The 23,356-nt window shown below is 41.6% G+C and overlaps 1 protein-coding gene across 4 annotated transcripts in view; it reads left to right on the forward strand.

Moving 5' to 3' along the window:
* RNGTT (RNA guanylyltransferase and 5'-phosphatase) overlaps positions 1–23,356 on the forward strand; it is a 369,143-nt gene that overhangs the window by 14,945 nt on the left and 330,842 nt on the right. Inside the window, exon 1 of one of the 4 annotated variants that reach the window (XM_077903108.1) lies at positions 15,957–16,244. The exons of 1 other annotated variant lie outside the window; for it this stretch is intronic. In XM_077903108.1, the coding sequence (XP_077759234.1) occupies positions 16,181–16,244 (64 nt within the window). In that variant the 5' untranslated portion in view covers positions 15,957–16,180. Of the gene's footprint in view, positions 1–15,956; positions 16,245–23,356 lie in introns of those variants that run through there. 2 more of the 4 variants (XM_077903110.1, XM_077903106.1) reach the window with 2 other exon arrangements.

Here is a 23,356-nt window from a genome sequence, read left to right on the forward strand (position 1 = left end):
GTATACAAAATGATATATTCTGAAATGTATTTATTCCTTACCTCTTTCCACAAAGGGTATGACGTGGCTAAAAAATTACTTGATACAGAATGAATTCCACTGAGGGGCATGGAGTTCAAAGCACTTTGTCAAATAGGCCACAGGTGGGCTGGAACACATGAGGTCAGTGTAGAAATAATTCAGGTATATTTTCTTTCTCTGATTTTGGTTTGCAAGGCAGCAGTGGCAGATTTTAGGAAAAACAGTTCTTAGAAGACAGTGATTGGTTCAGGTACTGTTTCTAGGTGGGTGATTGGGCCAAAGACTGATTCTAGGCAGCTGATTGGCCTGGAATCCGTTTCCAGGCTGTCTAGCCAGTAGATTGCCTTGTCTCCAAGGGTTATTCAATCTGCAAAGTGATAACAGGTCTCAGAAGCTTGTGTGGAATGATAATTTTTTCCCCATTACAGAGGCTCATTGAAGAAAATACCAGTATTTTAAGGATGACTCATAGGCATGTTGTACATTTTTTTGATCCAACTTTGCTAAGGGTTATGAATTGCTTATAAGGCAGAAGCTTCCTAAAGGATTTTTTTTGTAAGTTGAGGAGTGGCTGGAGCCATTCCATGAGAAATTTCCAGCTGTTAAAAGGGCAACTTTAAACTATTCAGTGCAGTTTAACTGTTGGACTATTTCCTGCCTTTTCCTTCTCTTTCTCAAGAGTGGATGAAGCTGCTCTCAGTTTACTATCAGGAGGAAAAACAGATAGAGTAAGAAATGATGCAATAATAGTGAAAGAAATCCAAGGGAGAAGGTAAAAAAAAAAAAAATCACTATAATGCCATGATCTTAATATTTAACTATTTTCATTTTTGCATATTTTTATTCTAACCTAAAGTCAATATTATTTGGATGATGATGTATGTATGTAAAATTTAAGGTTTAACTGTCTAACCACATATTTTTTACGTTTTTTTTTTTTTTACATTTTTATTTAAATTCCAGTTAGTTAACATACAGTGTAATACTAGTTTCAGGTGTACAATATAGTGACTTAACCCTTCCATACAATACCTGGTGCTCATCACAACAGGTGCCCTCCTTCATCCCCATCTTCCCCTTTAGCCCACCCCTTCGCCTCCCCGCTGGTAACCATCAGTTTGCTCTCTACAGTTAGGTCTCACCATATTTTTAAAATGGTGCTCTCAGTTTCTTTATTCTTACTGGCTTACCAAGTTCCTTTGAAAGTATGATGATGTAACATGATTTATGAGCAAATGTTATGTTTTTATCTTCAGAATCAATGAATATATATATTTAAAGATTTTATTTATTTATTCATGAGAGACACAGAGAGAAAGAGAGGCAGAGACACAAGCAGAGGGAGAAGCAGTCTCCTCTCAGGGAGCCTGATGTGGGACTCGATTCTGGGTCTCCAGGGTCACGCCCTGGGTTGAAGGCAGCGCTAAACCGCTGAGCCACCTGGGCTGCCCTCAATGAATATTTTTAAGTGGCGTGCACACACAATAGTCATTTTACATGCTTATCTCATTTCAAAAATAACAACAATAATCAGCATTTACGGAGAGGCCACGTTGTGGCTCTAGGCTCTGTTTTAGGCCTTGAGATATGATTAGGAAGAAAACAGACAAAATCTTTCTCTAGTAGGGAAAGATAAGTAATAACAACGCTGGATGGCACAGAATGCTTCTGGGCTCTCTGTGTTTACACATATTAACTCATTTCACTCTGGTAGCAATCCTGTGAAGTAGGTACTATCATCATCTCTATTTCCTAGGGGAAGAAAGCAGTGAACAGAGTTCAGTGACTTGGTGAAGGTCATGCAGTTAGTAACCTTGGGGCTGGGATTTGTGGCTCTATAGATTGTATGCTTAACTGTGATGCCATTCTGTTTCTCCATAATCACCTCATTTCTACTTACTCTGCTGATGCAAGTAATCAAAGGTTTTTTTCTTTTTTTCTTTTTTAAGATTTTATTTATTAATTTGAGAGACAGAGAGGGAGAGAGAGAACAAATGGGGAGGGAGGGGCAGAAGGGGAAGGAGAGGGAGAAGCAGATGCCCTGCTGAGCAGAGGGCTGGACTCAGTAGATCCCAGGACCCCAGGATCTTGACCTGAGCCAAAGGCAGATACTTACCCAACTGAGCCACCCAGATGCTGCATCAAAAGTTTTTCTTTATTCAAATATTTTAAATTTTTACTTCAAATATTTAATATTTTTCTACAAGGCTTTGGATAAGTATTATTGCCAACACTCTTTTTTTTTTTTTTTTTAAAGGATTTTATTTATTTATTCATGAGAGGCACAGAGAGAGAGAGAGGCAGAGACACAGGCAGAGGGAGAAGCAGGCTCCATGCAGGGAGCCTGACATAGGACTCCATCTCAGGTCTCCAGGATCAGGCCCTGGGCTGAAGGTGGCACTAAACTGCTGAGCCACTGGGGCTGCCCCTTGCCAACACTTTCCAATGACAAGATACTCTGTGCCTGGTACCCAGGGAAAATAAAATGAAATCTTTGGTTTGGTATACTTGCATTGATTTTGCCTCAAAATAAAATGACAGGTACATAAATGTTTATAGCCTCAAATTAGAAAGTGATACAGTGAAGTAGTTACCAACCTTCTCTGAACTGTAGAATCACCTAGAGGGGCTTTATTTATTTTTATTTTTATTTTTATTTTTCGTAACCTAGAGGGGTTTTAAAATATGACACCTGGGTCCCTCTTTCAGGGATTCTGACTCAATTGGTCTGGAGTGGGTTAAGGCACCAGTACTTAGCTAGTATGGTAATCTGGCAAAGCTATAGAATATTTAAAATCCAGATACTTAAAATCATAGTCACTGTTAAAAGCATAGTTTGAATCAGATTGACTTGGATTAAATCCCATGTCTGCTACTCATTAGCTGTGTGGTTATGGGTTATGGGTTAAGTTTTTGTGTGGGAAGAAAAATTCTCCTTTGCCCTATTAGGGTCTACAGTTGTGCTTAAGACTTAAAATGACATAAGACTGGCTCACAGGAGAAGAGCAAACCGATTTTATTAAATCTTCGCATGTACGAGAGAGCTTTCGCAAGAAAATGCAGACTTGAAGAAGTGACCAGAACAGGAAGTTTTTATACCTTTTTGGCCATAAATACCACACATTTGTGGAGAAGTGACATGACTAAAGGGTTTGGTGAGGGGGCCGAGAGTTGTGAGCACGTGGCTAGGAGATACAAGGGGAGGAAACCAGTGAAAGATAAGGGTTATTTAATTTTGTTTGTACGCACCCGTTTCTGAGCTGACTCCTAGTCTTCTGGTGATAAGAATGTTCCTCTCTTCCTGGTACAGGGAGGGTACTTTTTCTATGGGAAATTTTGTGGTTTTGTGGTTTTTAGGTAGTAAAGGGGAGATCAGGAAGCTCTTCCTTTATCCGCTATTTCTCAAATGCTTTCAGCTCAAAATAATCAATAGCCCAAGCAGTATAATTTGGCTGGCATGTCCTGAATGCCTTCATTTCTAAACCTGTGCTTCTCTTTTCTCATCTGTAAAATGGAAATAATTATTTACCTTTTAGAATCGTTGTTGTAGGGGCACCTGGGTGGCTCAGTTCGTTAAGTGTCTGCCTTTGGCTCAGGTCATGATCCCAGGGTCCTGGGATCCATCCCCCACCCCCTGCTCATGCTCACTTGCTCTCTTGTGCGCTCTCTCTCTCTCAGTCTCTCTCAAATAAATAAATAAAGAAATAATCTTAAGGAAAAAAAAAAAGAATTGTAAGAATTAAAGAGAATATGCAAGAAAATAATTTTCACAGTCCTGGCACAAATTGTGTCTAATTAATGGTTACTTTTATCCATTCATGAATTAATTCACTCAGCAAATACTTGATGAGCACCTACCATGTTCCAGGCATTGTTCTAGGTGCTGGGGATACAGCACTGAGCAGAACTGACAAGGGTCTTGCCCTCAAAGTGCTACTTTGGATTTTTTTTTAGCATGAATAAAATGTTTAATCTCATGGTATTTTTTTCTTTAAAGATTTATTTATTTTTTCAAGAGACAGAGAGAGAGACAGAGAGAGAGAGAGAGAGAGAGAGACATAGACAGAGTGAGAAGCAGGCTCTTCACAGGAGCTTGATGAAGGGCTCAATCCCAGATTCCGGGATTGCGACCTGAGCCTAAGGCAGCTGCCCAACCACTGAGGCACCCAGGCGTCCCCTCATGGTATTTTTATTACTCTACCTTATAATAGGTCATCTGAACTTGGGAACCTGTCCTTCCCTGCCCTCAGAGGGCACGCTCCCCTCAGTTGTCCCCTCTTCTCTGTCTCTACTGGCCCTTTGAGGTATTCATGGAAATGTAATCTTTTTTTCTTTTCATATTAAAAAAAATCCCTGAATCAAACCCTTTGGCTTCAAGTTATCCAACAATTACTGCCTTAACTCTTACTCCTTTTGCTTCACAGGCAGGTACAAGTATTAGCTGCACTCAGTCTCCACTCTGTCCACCTCTTCCCTTCTAATTCACGCTGCAGAATACTGTAATCAGACTTCTGTCTCCATTAAAATTACACCATTGCATTTAGGCCTTTGGACATACAGCCCCCATTATGCCCCCAACCCACCCCTAACTTGGCTCAGCTTAAATGTGCCTTTCTCTTGGAAGCTTGCCCCCCTGACTTTTCAAGATTGAGATTCTGTGGAAGGGTGGGCAGCTCCTGCACTGTGGTGTTTACACTGATTTTTTTTATGTATCCTATACTGGCCAAGTAAAGTCATTGAGGTCAGGGCCTTGTCATGTTCATTACTACTGTTCTCTTCCTTGGATGGTATTTGGCACATAGCAAGGTGCTAAATCATATTTTTAAATAAATCAAGGTGGGGGGCCTGGGTGGCTAAGTGTCTGACCTTTTTTTTTTTTTTTTAGATTTTATTTATTGAGAGAGAGAGAGAGCGAGCACATGAGCAAGAGGGGTGGGCAAAAGGAGAGGGAGAAGCAGACCCTCTGCTGAGAACTAAGCCACCCAGGGGCCCCAAGTGTCTGACTCTTGGTGTCAGCTTAGGTCTTGATCTTAGGTTGTGAGTTCAAGCTCCACACTGGGGCTTAAAAAAAAAAAAAAAAAAGAATCAATACATGAGTAATTGAAAGAATAACTCGTTCCTAATAAATAATAAGCTTTTAATGGTTCAACAATGTGTCTTCATCTTTATAATCTCTGGATTTCCTCACACACAGTCAGCAATCAATAGAAATGTGAATAGAATGGAGTAGACTTAAAGAGCACTTTTTCTGAGCATACCCTAAGGCCCAATTTAAGATAACCATTCTAGAAGTGAGTCAATGACCTCTGAAGTTAGCTTTCTGTAGAATCCAAATCTGGAGTTTTGAAATATGTCACCAGGAACTTCAGATGTTCCCAAACCATCAACCTGCCTCAATGTACTACAGTGATCCCAAGCTTATCCCGCTTCCTTCTTTCCTCTTCTTTTTTTTTTTTTTAAATTTTATTTATTTATGATAGTCATCAGAGAGCGAGAGAGAGAGAGAGAGAGAGAGAGAGAGGCAGAGACACAGGCAGAGAGAGAAGCAGGTTCCAAGCACCGGGAGCCCGACGTGGGATTCGATTCAGGGTCTCCAGGATCGCGCCCTGGGCCAAAGGCAGGCGCCAAACCGCTGCGCCACCCAGGGATTCCCCTTTCCTCTTCTTTTATCTACAGCATAGACACACTTCTTGCTTACAGATTCATATACACATTGAGCCATGAAGTAGGGTAAGAAGGCAGTGTGGTGAGGTGAAAAGTGCTTGCCAGTTAGAGTCAAGAGACACTGGCTATGTTCCTGTCTGTCACCTTTCTGGAGACTTTGTCTCTTTATCTGCGATGAGGGAAAATATCTTCCCTATCTAATTCACCAAGTTTTTGTAGGCTCAGATGAGTTAACACAGATGAAAACGCTCTTGTAAATCGTAAAGCACTGCACCACGTAAAAGCAAAATTTCTCAATTGATCTTAAGTACATGCTATAGTTTATTTATTTATTTATTTATTTATTTATTTATTTATTTTTCATGCTATAGTTTAATAGCTCCATAGCAAGGAAACTGCAAAGAGATTAAAGTGTTCATGTATGGAGAGGGTATAGAAATCTAGAAGTTATGTATTTGGGAACAGGATGCTGTACCTGTTTCTCAGCATGGAATTAGGTAAAGATTAATTTTGCATTGGATCAGCTTCATACTAGATGTTATGCTGGAAGTCTGGGGTGATTTCCGTCTGAGATGCACGGTGTGCTGTCAATCAAGAATTAAAAACAATTGACCTAAGAAGGAAACGAGCCGATATATTAGCAGCTGATAGCTGGAATAACAAAGTTTCATCCCTCCATAAAATCTGCTAGGCTTCAATTAATCTAAAATATAAAGCATAAAATATAGATGAATACCAAACAACTGAGTTCCTTTCAAATTGATAGCTACCAGTGAATATTTTAAACAGCAAGCACTGTTGTGGACATATGGTTTGCCCATTTCTTAGTTTTCCCTTGCAGATGTTAGTTATTAGCTTTCCACAATAGAAAGGCTCTACAGTGTGGCTCTCCAATCGGCAGAACGGGCAGCATGAGCATCAACTGGGGAGCAGGGAGCATGTTAGAAATGCAGAATCTCAGCCCTACCGCAGACCTAGTGAATTAGAATCTGCATTTAACAAGATCCCAGGGATTGGATGCATTTAAATGTAAGGCACTCTGCCTTAAGGACCACTTAATCATTTTTCAAATGGAAAAACAAAAAATCAGGTCTTGAAGGGTGATTTCCCCTCCTCAAGGTAGAGCTTGGATGAAAAATGAAGATTTCCTGACTGCTGGCAGGTTCCAGCATCGCACGCACATCACCTCATAGCCTGGTTTCTGGACTTGTTGGCTGTGAGGCTTTGGGCAAGTTATTGAACTTCCCTGAGTCTGTTCCCTCATCTATAAAATGGAGATGATAGCAATGTCTACTTCCAGAAAGGTGAGGATGAACTCAAATTGGAAAACCTCTGAACACTTTGTGCCAGGTAAAGCACAATTCACAGTTTTATTTTATTATTCTCAAATGCAAACACAGACAATGTTCAGCATAATTTAAAGCAGGGGTAAGTTTTTTATGGCACGCAGAAGCAGATAGCTATTTGTATCTCTGAAAACCATCATGACTTGGCAGTAATGTTTAGAAAGCATTTTCTTATTTTTCCTCTTAATCTCTTGTATTTTCCGTTGAAGGAAGTTATATAAACTGCACAACAGAGACACTGTCCTAGTCACTGTTATTTAATCATCTTGTAGGTTAGACTGACCTCTGTTATTATGAATTTGGTGAACCAAGGCCAAATTCAGCCCTTGGAACAGGCCCACACATACGTAATTGAAGAACCTGACTCACTGACCTACTTTCTGGGTCAACAGAACAAATAGAAGGCTGGATTACTTAGTTTTTGGCTCCATCTAGTGGCCAGGATGCAGCTCAATTTTGAGGTGTAGAGAAATCCTTGGGAATTGTAGTTCATGTTTATAATTCAAATATATCCAACTTCTCATCATTCAGAAGAAATGATCCAATATACACACTTGTAATGCTCTTTATTTGAAATAATAGGCTTAGGATTCTTGGAGCTTGTCAGAAAGTTGGAGACCTTTGTAATTAAAACAGGAAGACTGGAGTCATCTTTGATGCTTCCCTCATGAGATATGTCCATTCTGTCATCAAACCCTAAACATTTAATTCCTCAAAACATTATCCAGCCATATGTGCTTATTTAAACCTTCCTGTGGGACTGGACTGTATGCTTAGTGAAGGAAGGTATTGGGTATTCCTTCAGACTCTAGATTTTGCTCCCTTGTAGTACCTGGGAGAAAAATGGCTATAGGTGGACCCAGAGAGAAAAGGTCTGAGCAATAGGGTTTCCAGCCACACAAAAGCAAAGCCCTTTCCCTACAGTGTGGCCAATGATCAGTAGAGAGCTGAAGAAGCTATGTCAGGTGGTCTGTGACAAAAGGCCATCCTGGCCTGGAGATGTGTTGTCTGAGCTCCTGGAACCAAGACACAATTCTAGGTATAGCAGTGGGGGAAGCCCCAAGAATGACAGAGCTAAAATCTCCTACTGAAGAGTAGCTCTTTGTCAGAGGATTATTTTGAACAGGTTATTTTTGAGAAACTGCAGACACAGGAGAAATTCTGAAAACAGAGTAGAAGTTACCGTTCTGCAAGGGAAATTTACCACTCATAGAGGAAAGGAAATCCCCATTGAAAAGCAGACTCCTTCTTGGTATCAGGAAGAGAAAGATAAGTCTAAAATCACAAGAGACATTAACAGAGAAGACAGCCATTTAAATCTGCATAACAAAGCTTACCTTTTACTCTGCTTTCCATGGTCCCCCCGCATAACTGCACATCATCCAACCCCCAACATCTTTCTTTTGTCTTTACCTGAAGATGGTATTTAAGGTGGTGGCTTGGGATTTCTGGGGGGAGGAGTTACCCTCGGTTTCCCTGAGTGTCCCCCATCTACACCTGAGGCACGCATGTTAATCAATTTCCCCTTTTGTTAATCTCTTATTATGGGAGATAGTGTCCCAAAACTCAGAAGAGTAGAGGAAACATTATTTTTCCACCCCTACACTACCTATTTAGCAGGAAGGAATTCAGAATAAGATTAAGTTGATCTAGAGGAGATAAAGATGTAATATCCTGGTCTGTGGCCAGGGAATCAGATCTATGTAGGAGCCTGTTTAGTGTTGGGCATATATTTGTTCCCCCGGAACTGGAGTTATTTCCTGTTAAGTCCTTGTTGGGGAATTGATGTTATGTGAATTAAACAAGGAGGCCGTTAGACTGAGGTGGCTCTAATCCCATGGTGGACTACATGAGCAAACCAAAATCTAAGCCTGTAAATGCCTCCGGGTCATGAAATCAAAATGCTAAGGACCACTAATCACAGCCAACTAGGCTTTAAACTACAGCCAGTCAAATAATTTATTTTCTTTGCTTCTATACTGCTCTGTAGAAAAAGTCTTTCCCTTGGCTCTTGTCTCCATAGTGCTCCAAACCGTTTCCAGTTTGGTAAGCCCCAATTCAAAACAGTTTTTCCTCAAATAAACTTTTAACATTTTTAATATGTCTCAGATTATCTTTTAACAAGGTGCAGCCATGAATTTGGACATTTAGAAGTTTCAAGACTAGCTGGAGCCTCCGAGAAGAACAGGTGTGAAAGCATGCCACTAAAGACCTGAAACTCTTCAAGCAGGCTCCGTGCTGTTGGTAGAAAGCTGGAAGAGAGGGTAGTTTTGGGTTTGCTCATATATTTCATTTTCTGCAGTTACTAGCAGTATACAAAACAAGGGAGGGACATGAGGGTGATTTTTAAGGCCTCTGTCTCAGTTTCTGACTTTCTAAAAAAAAAAACTGCATGATCCTCTGAGAGAGGAAGACATTGTTAGGGAGCAAGAACTCCTGTCCCCTTCAAGGTCCTTCTAGCTGGACTAAGAATCAAATTGACACGAGACAGATAAATGAGAAAATAAAATTTAATAGCGTACATGTGGGGAATCTACAGGGACATGGAAACTCCAAAGACTGTCAGGCAAAATGGGGTCTATATGTCATCCTGAACTAAGGAGAAAGGGGTAGGGACCTGGGACTTCAGAGGAAAGGAATTCAATTCCTTGGGTGATAAGAAGAAGAGCAGATGATAGGCAATTAGATGTTTGCCCTGCTCTGGGAACTCCCCCGCCCCCCAGTTTAGGTTCTTCCATGCAGTTAAGGGAGAGACAAACGCTTCTCCAGAGTCTGCAGGGTCTCAATTGCCTTCAGCTCAGAATAATTTCATGCCAAAGTGGCCCATGTTGGAGTGGCCTGCTCTTGGCCCCTGTAACATATGGCAGCCAAATTCCTGGGCTCAGAAAAGCTTGTTTCTGCAAGCCTGGACACGCTTCCAGACAGAAGTCAGGGTGGATGTTAGGGGTTGAACAGTCTCAAAAGATACGTTGAACTTCTAAAGTCTGGTACTTGTGAACATGACCTTATCTGGAAATAGGGTCTTTGCAGACAGAATCAGGCTTAAAGGAGGTTATACTAGAATAGGGTAAGCCCTAATACAATATGACTGGGGTCATATGAAGAGGGAAAGTAGGACATAGCCACATAGAGACAGGAGAATGTCATACGAAGATACAGACATGGGGGGATGTGGACCATGTGAAGATACAGGCAGAGGCTGGGACCAAGGAATGACTGGGACTACCAGTGGCTGGAAGAAGCAAGGAGAATCTTTTGGAGGCTTTGGAAAAAGCGTGGCTCTGTTATGTTTGATTTTGAACTTCTAGCCTCCAGAAATGTGAGAGAATACTTTTCCGTTGTTTTAAGCCCAGTCTGTGGCCTTTTGTCAGTGGAGGAGGCCTTCCTCTGATGGAAGATGAACCTTTGGGTCTAAGGGCATTTTCTGCAGATGTGGTTCACCTCAGCAACAGGAACAGTAAACCCCTATCATAAATAAATTAAAAAAAAATTAAAAAAAAAAAGGGATCATTGGGTGGTGCAGCGGTTTGGCCCCTGCCTTTGGCCCAGGGCGCGATCCTGGAGACCCGGGATCGAATCCCACGTCGGGCTCCCAGTGCATGGAGCCTGCTTCTCCCTCTGCCTATGTCTCTGCCTCTCTCTCTCTCTCTCTGTGTGTGACTATCATAAATAAATAAAAAAAAATTAAAAAAAGGAACAGTAAACCCTTGGGCAGTGAGGACTATGGCAGATACTTGAATTAATGCTTGCCACCTGAAGAAATATCTAACTCGGCCTTTGAGGATCTAAGTGCTCTTAAAGTAAACGGTGATGTAGTACTAATGGCTGAATATAGGAGTTCCTTTTTTTTTTTAATGGTAAAATATCAGTCTTTTTAATGGTTGGATAATATCCCATTGTGTATATATATTACAGCTTCTTTATCCATTCTTATTGGTGTTCAATTTACTAACATACAGAATAACACCCAGTGCCCGTCACCCATTCACTCCCACCCCCCGCCCTCCTCCCCTTCTACCACCCCTAGTTCGTTTCCCAGAGTTAGCAGTCTTTACGTTCTGTCTCCCTTTCTGATATTTCCCACACATTTCTTCTCCCTTCCCTTATATTCCCTTTCACTATTATTTATATTCCCCAAATGAATGGGAACATATAATGTTTGTCCTTCTCCGACTGACTTACTTCACTCAGCTGAATATAGGAGTTCTTTAGAACAGACTCTTGGGCACTGAAACCCTGAGAATGTCCCAGGTAAATTTCCATTTATTTATTTATTTATTTATTTAAGATTTTTATTCATTTATTCATGAGAGACAGAGAGAGAAAGGCAAAGACACAGGCAGAGGGAGAAGCAGGCTCCATACAGGGAGCCTGATGTGGGACTCGAACCTGGGTCTCCAGAATCACACCCTGGGCTGAAGGCAGCACTAAATCGCTGAGCCACCCGGGCTGCCCCTTAAATTTCCCTTTAAAAGGCCTTGGGATGTATATTATGCTAAGCAAAATAAGTCAGTCAGAGAAAGACAAATACCATATTATTTCACCCATAGGTAGAATTTAAGAAATAAAACACATGAACATATGGGAAAGGGGGAAAAAAGAGAGGGGAAACAAACCATAAGAGACTCTTTAGAGAATAAACTGATGGAGGGAGGTGGATGGGGGATGGGCTGGATGGGTGATGGGTATTAAGGAGGGGATTTATTAGGATGAGCACTGGGTATCGTAGGTAGGTGATAAACCAGTGAACTCTACTCCTGAAATCAATATTACACTGTATGTTAACTAACTAGAATTTAAATAAAAATTTGAAAAAAAAATAAAAGGGCTTGGGAAAATTTGTCTGCATTTATACCTTTAGGGACTTTGTTCCGGAGGGTGCTGGCTCCAAGAGCTTTAGATCCAGAAAGCATGGGTTAGAGCAGAGGTAGATCCAGGTTTTTAGGGGTCCTTATATTAGTTTCTTAGAGCTGTTATAAAAAAAGTACCTCAAAATGAGAGGCTTAAAAAAACAAATGTATTGTCTCACATTGGAGGCTGGAAGTCCAAAATCAAGCTGTAGTCAGGGTCGTGTCTTATCTGACAACCACAGAGGAGAATTTTCCTTGCTTCTTCTAGCGTCTGGTATCTGCTGGCAATCCTTAGTATTCCTTGACTTATAGACCCATCTCTCTAGTCACATAGCTGTCTTCTCGCTGTGTCTTTACGACATCTTTCTTCTGTGCAATCCTGTCTTTATGTCCAAATTTCCCCTTATCATACGACACGAGTCATACTGAATTAGGGACCACCCCAATGACCGAATTTTAACTTGATTACCTCTGTAAAGATCCTATTTCCAAATAAGGTTGAATTCTGAGGTACTAAAAGGGTTTGGATTTCAACATGTCTCTTTGCCCACAATTAAACAAGTAACAGGCCTGAACTTATATAACTTGTATGGGTCCTCTTTAAGATTAAAAATATAGGGGCACCTGGCTGGCTCAGTTGGAAGAGCATGCAACTCTTGATCTTGGGATCGTGAGTTCAAGCCCTACATTGGGTGTAGAGATTACTTAAAAATAAAAATCTTAAAAAAATATTAAAAATATAAAATTACAAACACCGTTTTAGGCCTCAGATAGAGCTTGTGTGAATAAGAAGCTTCAGAGTCCTCTTTTGGTTTACATTAGAGTAGCTATTGGTGGGTATGAATTGGACTACAAAGAAGTCACATCATACCTACATTTGACTCATACGAACTTACCTGTACCCATGTAGGCATGCAAGAAAGAGAGAGAGAGGCTATTGTTGTTCTGCTTCTTGAACCTATGCCCTTGAGGAAGATGCGAAGTTCAGACTGGAGAATCTGGCTGTGAAAAGTGTGTCTGTTGTTCAAAGATTGCTTGTATGTGACCCTAAATGCTAGTCAGTGACTTCATTTGGAGTTCAAATGAAGAAACAGCAGTGGAGGACAGTTTGGAGTTTGTCTTCTTTTGCCCCATATCTTGAATTTAGAACCTAAACCTCTCTGTGAGATGTGACACATGTTTCTCCTTTGCTCAAGGTTAACCTAAGGTGATCTCTTTCTGACCTTCTTCTATGTACTATAGCTGGTAAAGCCCAAGCAGCAGGCCGAGGCAGTGGGTCACCAGAATGAGAAAGGGAGCCAGTCACAGGTGGCATCATAGCGCTTGTCAGCTAGGGAAGATGGGAATTGATCAAAAAAGCGAATAGCACTTGCTGACATTTTGCCAACCTCTGGGAAGCCAGGTAGGAGCATCCTTCCATACATGCTGGTGTTCTGGCTGTCAGAATGAACAGATTTGGCTCTTCATGAGCCATTGATGGAGATGCGGGGAGCAGGAGACTCAACTCCATGGCAAGGCTTAAGGGGGCAACAGAGGGGGATTTCTGGAATAGTCTTTAATAGTGGGGCATAAATACTTTCTGGTGAAAAAATTAGGAATAAAATCTCTTGTCAACCTGGAGAATCCTCCCCACAAATGCAGAAAAGAAAGAACACACTTTTGTTATTGGATGCACATGAAATCAGATTGCAATTAGTTTCACAGGTAATCCTTTAATGAGACTGCAAAAAGAGAAAAAAAATCTCACCCTTTCCTACAGCCAAGCACATATACTGCATAGATTATATGTTCCCAAGATAAATGATAACCCGTAGTCATCTAAAGAGGATTTGGCAGTACCATTTGTTATTCATTCTTTCGTAGTTCATCCTAAATTCATTTGGTAATTGGCATGGCCACTTTTGTCAGTTATTTGCCATTGTTTGAAAGAACAACAAACTTTTCTTAACTCTATGGGTTTCTTAACTCTTGCAGTTACAGCTCAAGTCACTTTGGGCTAAATTCCCGTGGTGACAGGTAGGTAGGGGGGCCATCTCCCTTCTTGTTTGCAGAGATGGCTCCCAGGCCCTAAGAAAAACATTCCTGTGTGGTAAGACAGGCAAGAGGTCCACTGAGCTGCTGAAAAGATTTATACACACATCAAAGTGAAGAGGCAGGATTTACAAATACAAGCTTTCTCCAGAGAATGTTCTAGGAAACGGCGGGGGTGGGGGGAGTCTCTTTGCTTTTTGTCAACAGGGAAAATTCAGTCTTATTTTCATTTACCGTTACATGTTTCCTTATTGGCAAAATGGATGTTTGAGGGAAGAATTCACCCATGAAGATCAATAAAGAGTAGGTTAAGACATATTTGTGAGGGTGGGTTAGGGGTTTTAAGAAACCAGGGAGGTGTCATGTTGGTTCCTCTGTGGGCATCTATTTTTCCTCTTGCAGAAAAGCAGAGATGTGGGAGTAGGAGAAAGATTCCTGGTAGGGAGAAACTGCCCAGTCACGTGGATGCCACCTTCCTACTCTACTCTCCTTTGTGGGGTGAGGGAAGCCACAAGGTCCTTTCGATCTATGGGCACTAAGGATGGAGAGGGCATGACTAGATAGTGACGTAAAAATGAGGCACACACGTAAAACTGAGGCCTCACAACCAATTACAGCTGCTCATCACTGGTATGAAGGCTCTGGGAATCTCTCCTTGTGCCTAGGCCTGAGCTCTCTGGGTGGACACAATGTGTCTGAGGGGGACAGTCTCCAATGGGAGTCACCCCCAGAAAGAGAAAGTGAGACATTATCACAGGATTAGGCTCACCTTTTCCATCTTTAGAGATTTGGGGGATCAAACACTTCACCACTCTGAGATGCATTCACTTTGCCAGCAGAGAAGAGAATTATCTAGGTACACCGTTAGTCTGTAAGGAAAGGGAATCTTATCTTATCCTGTGGGGAGAGGTGTGACACATTCACACACATTCACATAAAGGTCTCAAGATGTGACAGCAAGGGCAGCCTGGGAGTGTGACCTAACTCAGGCTCTCTCAAGGCAGAGAGCCATTGGGCCTCTCTATTTATGGGAGAATTCTGCGTCTTACTGAGAGGGTCCAGGCATTCAGGGGCTGAGCTGCCCTGCAAGTTTCACACCTACCCTTTAAAATTTACACCACCCACCAACTGCACCATCTTGCAGTTCAAATATAGCACTGGTGTTTAAGACCAAACTGTTACATTACAATCAACTTTCCCTTATCCAGCTTTATGTTTCATACTGGTAATAACAGTCTTATTACGGGATGGAGTTTACAAAATGCTCCCAACTCGAAGGGAAAGACCATTTGTTTGGGAAGGCAAAGGACGCCGCCAGGTAGTGGTACTCCACAGGGCAATTCCTGCCTTTTGCCAAGCTATTCACGTTAGTAACTTTGAGACAGGGACCCCCTGAAACTCCCAAACACTCTGAAACTTTGCTCCAGAAATGTACAAACAAAAGTCTGGAAGAACGCTCTGGGATTAATTTCAGATACTTCTTGGGTCCTTATTAGTACTTGCTCCACGCCCCCCCGCCCCGCCCCGCCCCGCGCCCCAACCCAAAGAGAAAGTCTTCATTTCTGGCATTCCAATTTCTCGCCCTTAGAATTTCTGGAAAGCAGGTTCCCTGATCCACGTCAGGGAGCACTTCCCAAATTCCAGATCAAACCCAGGCCCTGCTGGGACGCCAAGCCTGCCAGGAAAAAGAGCGATCAGGACCTAACAGTGGTGGGAAGGACCCTTGCATCACTAAAACAGATGCTTTTGTGGAGGCTGCGGATCACTCTGCGCGTGGACAGAGTCTCGGCTTCTCTACGTCTCCCGAGATGACGATTAGCGGCCCAGGTGCGAAGAGAAGATACGTGTCCTTCAGCGGGAACCCGCGCAGGACCACCCGCGCTTGCGCAAAGCTGTCCTAAGAGCGCGCGGCCTGCTCGGCGGGGGGCGGGGCTACGGATGACGGGCCCCGCCCACTCGCCGAGGCTTTAACTCCTTCCCATCCCTCTAACGGGCTTTTCCGTCTTTCCCTCTGACCTCGGAAGAAGGGGGCGGGGCCTCTGGGGGGCGGAAGTAGCAGTGCATTGTGGGCTCGCTCGGAGCGGCGGAGTTGAGCCTGAATGAAAGTGGCGCGCCGCCTCTGACGTTTCCCGGGTAGGAGCTGCTGGGATCCCGACCCCTGCTGGGATTCGGAAGCCTCGGACCCCCGTGCGGAGCCGACCGCGCGGAGGCGGCGTCGTTGGCGCGGCGAGCGTTGGTGGAGGCGGCGGCTTTGCGCGGCCCCGAGACATGGCTCATAACAAGATCCCCCCGCGGTGGCTGAACTGTCCGCGGCGCGGTCAGCCGGTGGCAGGTAACTCGGACGGAGGGGTGTGGGGTGTTCGGGTCCCTGCATACCGGCGGGCCCGGGGGGCGGGGGGAGGCCTCTGAAGGGTTCTGTGCTTGTTAGTGGTATTTCAGGACCGAGGTGAGCTCGGTCCGATGAAGCTTCGGGGTTGAGTGTCTGGGAAAATGACTGGAGGGGGTGGGTCGGTGGGTGGGGGCACGTGTCACTGTCCGGGACGGCTGAGTATCGCGAACGGGAGAGCAGGCAGCAGGTTTGTGTGGCATAAGCTGAGGACCCAAGAACACTGTGGGCATTACGTTGAGGCTTAGTCAGAAGTTTGTGAACCTTCCAGGGCTCTCGGAAGGGGAAGGGACAAATGTCAGTCTTGAGATGGAGGGCTCAAGAGGAGAGGAAAGTTTCCCAGTGGTGAAATGGATCGACACTGAGACTGGAGTTTGTTTTTTATTTTTATTTATTTTTTAAAGGAGACTTCTATCTCTGAGCCCAAGGGGAAGTATTTTTTTTTAAAGATTTTATTTATTCATGAGAGTCACAGAGAGAGAGAGAGAGAGAGACAGACAGACAGACAGACGCAGACACACAGGCACAGGGATCCATGCAGGGAATCCGAAGTGGGACTCGATCCCGGGACTCCAGGATCACACCCTGGGCCGAAGGCAGGCGCCAAACCGCTGAGCCACCCTGGGATCCCTGGAGTTTGTTTTTTAAAAATGATTTTTATTTTGAATTTTTGCATCCTTATTGAGTTTGACGAACAGCAAACTTTAAAGTGCAGTTTGATTATTGACCATGTACACAGACACACTTCCAATGAAACGCCCCTGAAACCATACCACAATCAAAATAGTGAACATAGCCATCACCTCTCAAAGTTTCCCCTGCCCCTTGTAATCCTTTTCTCCTCAGGCAACCTCCTGTCATTATAGATTAGTTTGTATTTTCTATGACTTTTACAATAAATTGTTTATATACATTTGTTTGAAAGGGAGATCTCTATTCTTTTGCTCAGCATTATTATTTTGAGACTTATTGAGTTCTTGTATGTACGTATGTTCATCTCTTTTTATTGCTGAGTAGTAGTCCATTGTTAGGGCGGCACCGTGTTTGTTTATCCATTCACTTGTTAATAGTCATTTGGGTTGTTCCCAGATTTTGACTGTTACAAACTAACTCGCTATGAACATTCCTGTACAGTTGTATATATGGACATACACTTTCATTTCTCTTATGCAAATCTCTAGGAGATGCATGGATCATATGGTAGGTGAATGTTTAACCTTTTAAAAAATGCCAACTATTTATCAAAGTCCTTTTTTTTTTTTTTTTTTTTTTTTTTTAAAATTTTTTTAATTTTATTTTATGATAGGCACACAGTGAGAGAGAGAGAGAGTGGCGCAGAGACACAGGCAGAGGGAGAAGCAGGCTCCATGCACCGGGAGCCCGACGTGGGATTCGATCCCGGGTCTCCAGGATCGCGCCCTGGGCCAAAGGCAGGCGCCAAACCGCTGCGCCACCCAGGGATCCCCTTTTTTTTTTTTTTTTTTTTAAAATTTTTTTAATTTTATTCAAAGTCCTAACATTTTACATTCCCACCATTAATGTATGAGAGTTCTATGTGCTTCATATCCTCCCCATCACTTGGTATGATCAGTCTTTTTAATTTTACCTACTGTAATAGGTATTTAGTAATATTGTAGTTTGATGTTGAGCTTCTTGGCAAGTCACATATCTTCTGTGAAATGTCCAAATCATGTACTGATTTTTAAAAATTTTTTTAATTGGGCTTTTATCTTATTGATGAGTTCTTTATGTATTGTAAATACAAATTCTTTGTTGGATATATGCTTAAACATTTTTTTCTCCCATCTGTAGCTTGCCTGTGCCTGTTCATTTTCTTTTCTTTTTTAAGGCGTTTATTTATTTGAGGGAGAGAGAGCGAACGGGCATGGGCAGTGGGGAGGGGTAGAGGGAGAGGGAGAAGAGGACTCCCCAATGAGCAGGGAGCTTGATATGGGACTGGATCCCAGGACCCTGGGATCATGACCTGAGCTGAAGGCAGACATTTAACCAACTGAGCCACCCAGGTGCCCACCTTTTCATTTGCTTTACAGTGTCTTTCTAAAGAGTGAAAGATTTAAACTTTAACTATAACTTGCTGCTTATTCTAGAAGGTATTTTGCAACCAGAATTAAAAGAGAGAACTTTGTAGTGAACTATGATTACTTGTTAGGTACATATCTGTAGTATGTCTGACTAGTTATTTGAAATTTTTGAAAGGGGAGATTCTATAGACCTTTTTAAATTCAGGTTTTCTGGGATCCCTGGGTGGCGCAGCGGTTTGGCGCCTGCCTTTGGCCCAGGGCGCGATCCTGGAGACCTGGGATCGAATCCCACATCGGGCTCCAGGTGCATGGAGCCTGCTTCTCCCTCTGCCTATGTCTCTGCCTCTCTCTCTCTCTCTGTGACTATCATAAATAAATAAAAAAATTAAAAAAAAAAAAAAAAAAAAAATAAAACACTTTCACTAGCAAAAAAAAAAAAAAAAAAAAAAAAAAAAAAAAAAAAAAAATTCAGGTTTTCTGATTCTCCTACGTTGTCAGCTTTTCTTCACATTTTATATAAAATCTCCAGTCAATAGAGCCATATAAATGATGGATAAAAGTAATGCTGAAAGATAACCTAAGCAAATCTTAGGGTGAGGAAATGTTTTTCTTTATGCTCTAACCATTTTTTTTAAAAAATTTTTTTTCAATTTTTATTTATTTATGATAGTCACAGAGAGAGAGAGAGAGAGAGAGGCAGAGACACAGGCCGAGGGAGAAGCAGGCTCCATGCACCGGGAGCCCAATGTGGGATTCGATCCCGGGTCTCCAGGATCGCGCCCTGGGCCAAAGGCAGGCGCCAAACCGCTGCGCCACCCAGGGATCCCATGCTCTAACCATTTTTTAAAAAAGATTTATTTATTCAGAGAGAGAGCACCCATGTGTGCGCACACACACTCACACACAAGCAGGGGGAAGGGCAGAAGGAGAGGAGAGAATCTCAAGCAGGTTCTGACTCCCTGCTGAGTGTGGAGCCTGATGCGGGGCTTGATCTCACCACCCTGAGATTATGACCTGAGCTGAAATCAAGAGTTGGCTGCTTAACCGACTGAGCCACCTAAGTGCCCCTGCTCTGTTTTTATATGCATATTCACTTGTAATAAAGAGTTGTACTTGATAATCATCACACTTATTCAAATAAATTCATCACAGTTCTATAAATTTTTTTTTGTAGGTCTTACTCCCTAGCTGTTTTGACTTTTTCTCCTTACATCCCTAACTTTATAGTGAATCCATTCTTTTTTACGTGTGGTTTTCTTTGTGGAGTTATGAAGGAACCTCTAAACTTAGATGTCTGGTTCCTTTCTAGCTCGGAGCATGCTCCCTGGATTCTTCCATTAGGGTTATCCACTACACTGATTTGTGAGAAAAACAAGATCATAAAGAAGTTCTTGTTGAAGTGATTTTTTTTTTTTTTTGTTTGTTTGGAGTTAGAAAAATGGTTAAAAAATCAGAATTGTAATGTAATCTGCAGGCTGGCAGTGACAAAGTTCAGAATACTGATTTACTGTTAGATAAATGGAACAAATGTAGCACTGACTTGGGGTAGATAGCAGCAGGTAAGGTGCTAACTTCAGGCAGCTTTATGTTTCTCTGAGAAATAGACTTGTGTGCCTTTTTTTTCTCCCTTTTGCTGGGAATGAAGGGCCTGGGAATAAAGCTTTTACTTATTATTGTATTAGAATATTTTGGCCTCCAAAAATTAGACTCTTAATTGTTGTGTTCCAGTGAGATACTAAGCTCACCTATCAGATTAATTGTGATCTCTGGACAGAACTCCAGGCCTTCTGGCAGTCATACTAGATCTTTACTAGTAATCAATACAGCTTCAGCTTCTAATGCTTATTAGAAAGTAAAATGAACACAACGTACAAATGTTCATGCCACATTGTGTATTTTAGAAATGCAGGGTTAGCAATGTTTTATAGTGGGTAAAGCAAGAGATACTAGCTATATTCTTGAAAGCTTTAGTGAAAAATAAGGAATATTTCACATTCCATTTTCTAGCTATTTCTTTCTCTTTTTTTTCCTGATTTTAAAAGTAATTCATGCTATTGTATAATTTCCTTGGTATGTGGCATATTTAGGAAAATGTGTTATGGCTGCTTACATTTTCTCACTGTAAACATTGGGATACATTTCAATAGTACTAGATGTTCATAATTTTCCTGAATCAGAAGGAAGATGGTACTAATTATATTTAATCTGTTCCACTATGAAATTACATCTGATTAAACCAGACTTCCAGTGGGAGAGGGCTCTTTGAAATAGGGCCAAGCTTTATTTCTGAAAAATTCTTTTTTTCAACTATGAGTGATAGATTTCAGGTAAACACTTTGAGGAAAGCAAAATTCTTGTTTCTCAAAGGTAGATCATTCAACAAAAAATTATCTTGTGCTTTCTATGTGTGAAGAACTTACTTGGAACTAACTTTAGGAATGTAATATGAAACAGTTTTGTGATAGAGATGGTGACTTTGGAGTCATTTTACCTAGCAAATATTTGAGAGTCAACTTTGTGCTAGTCTTTAGGGCTAAGGAGATGATTTAGACACAGTTTATAGTGTCAGCCATCTGCTATATGGTGAGGTTTTCTCTGGGAGCCCTGAGCTGCATAGGTATAGGCCCAAAGAAGGCAGGTGGTTGAGTTTATGGAGGTCTTGGTTTTTCTCAGGTAAATGTGGCTGAGTGATATGGAGGATCAAGGAAGTTAAGGGTATTTAGAGGGGACTGACTATGATGATCAGCTGTGGACTCTGACATTGGATAAGGAAAGTGAAGACTGGAGGAGTTGATGAAAGAAGATTGGACCTCTGAGACAACAATGAAGGAGAGAGAGAGGGCCTAGTGGGATTAATCTTCTAACATGTATTATTTACTTATTTTGTTTCTTATTTATGGTTTATTTTTCCCCAATAGAGTGTAAACTCTATGAAGGCAGAGATTTTTACCTGTTTTTTTCTTTTCACTGACATGTTTCATGTACCTAGAACAGTGCTTGGTATGTTGTAAGTACTCATTAAATATTTGTTGTAATAAGTTAAATGAGTTGATGGTAGAGGTGATAAGTGCTCAGATTCTAGATATATTTTGAAGATAGAGCCAAGGGATTTGTTGATGGATTAAGCTTGGAGTATGAGAAAAAGAGAGGAGTCAAGGATAATGCCAAAGGTTTGGCCTGAGACTACTGAAAAAACTAGTGTTACATATGCTGAGATGGGGAAGACCACGAGAGGAGCATCTTTTAGACCTTACATAGCGAGAGCTCAGGTTTGGAGATCAAGTCTGAGACATCTGTTAGACATCAAGTAGAGATGAAGTCAGGTAAGCAGTTTGATATCCGAGCCTAGAGTTCAGGGAGAGGTTTGGACTGGAGATACACATTTTGAGTCAGCAGCACATTGATGGCTTTTAAAGCTGTGAGATCAGATGAGACACCAGGTAAGTGAATGTTGATAGAAAGGAGGTCCAAGGACAGGGCCCTGGGACAAAACATTGAGGGGTCAGGGAGGTAAGGAGGAGCCAGTAAAGGAGATTGAGAAGTAGAGGCCAGAGAGATAGGAGGAAAACCAAGAATATGTAGTATCCTGAAAGCCAAGTGAAAAAGTGATTCAGGAATTAAAAATTAAATTGAATTAAAAAATGATCTTGAATTTAAAAGTGACCAGTTGTTTGAGAACTGAGCATTGGATTTAGCATTGTGGAGGTTATTGGTGATCTTGAGTGGTTTGTTGCATAAAACATAAACATTTAAAAAATTATGTTTTATGAAATTTAGGTTAAAGTCTCTGGATAGGGGATCCCTGAGTGGCTCAGCGCTTTGGCGCCTGCCTTTGGCCCAGGGCGTGATCCTGGAGTCCTGGGATCGAGTCCTGCATCGGGCTCCTGGCATGGAGCCTGCTTCTCCCTCTGCCTGTGTCTCTGCCTCTCTCTCTCTCTCTCTCTCTCTCTCTCTCTCATAAATAAATAAATAAATAAATCTTAAAAAAAAAAGTCTCTGGATAGATGTTAAGATTTCACTCATGTTATTTTACGTAGATATTCTTACTGATATTATTGAGTTTTAAGATATAAATCAGTTAAAATAGTTGATTTTAAAATTGATTATATAAGGTGACTCCTCCTATGCTTATACTATGATTCAGGGAAAATAAAAGGCCAAAAAGGTCAGTTAGTCTTGCTGAAATTATGATCACTGATAGTTGTTTAATGAGTGATTTTGGGGGCACCTGGGTGGGTCAGTGGTTGAGTGTCTGTCTTTGGCTCAGATCCTGATCCTGGGGTCCTGGGATCGAGTTCCGCATTGGGCTCCCCTGCAGGGAGACTGCTTCTCCCTCTGCCTATGTCTCTGCCTCTCTCTGTGTCTCTCATGAATAAATAAATAAAATCTTAAAGAAAAAAAAGAGTGATTTTGGTTAGCATGCTTCTCAGTATGATCCCTATCTTGGAATGCAGGATAAAGCTTATATGATGGAGAAAGTTTTAACCTTACAGTAAAGAAGTATAATTAGAAATTTTAAAGACTGATTTAATGTACTCCATTATCAGTTTTCTATTATTATATTTTTAAAGGCTTTAAGGCAATAACTTTTTAATGTAGTTTAAAACCTTAGTCTTTTTTTAAACTATTAGCCAATATAAAATTAAAATAATTTTTATTGATGAAGTATAGTTGACATACAATGTTATAGTAGTTTCAGGTGTACATAGTGATTTGACAATTCTTTGCATTATGTAGTGCTTACCACAATAAGTGTAGTTACCATCTGTCATCATACAATGTCATTAAAATATTATTGACTCTGCTCTATGCTGCACTTTTCATCCCTGTGATTTATTTATTTTGCAACTGGAAGTTTATACCTCTTAATCTGCTTTACCTATTTTGTTCATACCGGTGCCTCAAACTTAAACGCATGTGCTTGCACACAAGCTGGGGGAGGAACAGAAGAGGAGGGAGTGGAACGGAGAAAAATATCTCAAGGGAGAAAAAAAAAAACCTCAAGCCGACTCCCTA

Source organism: Canis aureus, chromosome 7 (assembly GCF_053574225.1).
Source record: "Canis aureus isolate CA01 chromosome 7, VMU_Caureus_v.1.0, whole genome shotgun sequence".
Taxonomy (NCBI): Eukaryota; Metazoa; Chordata; class Mammalia; order Carnivora; family Canidae; genus Canis; species Canis aureus.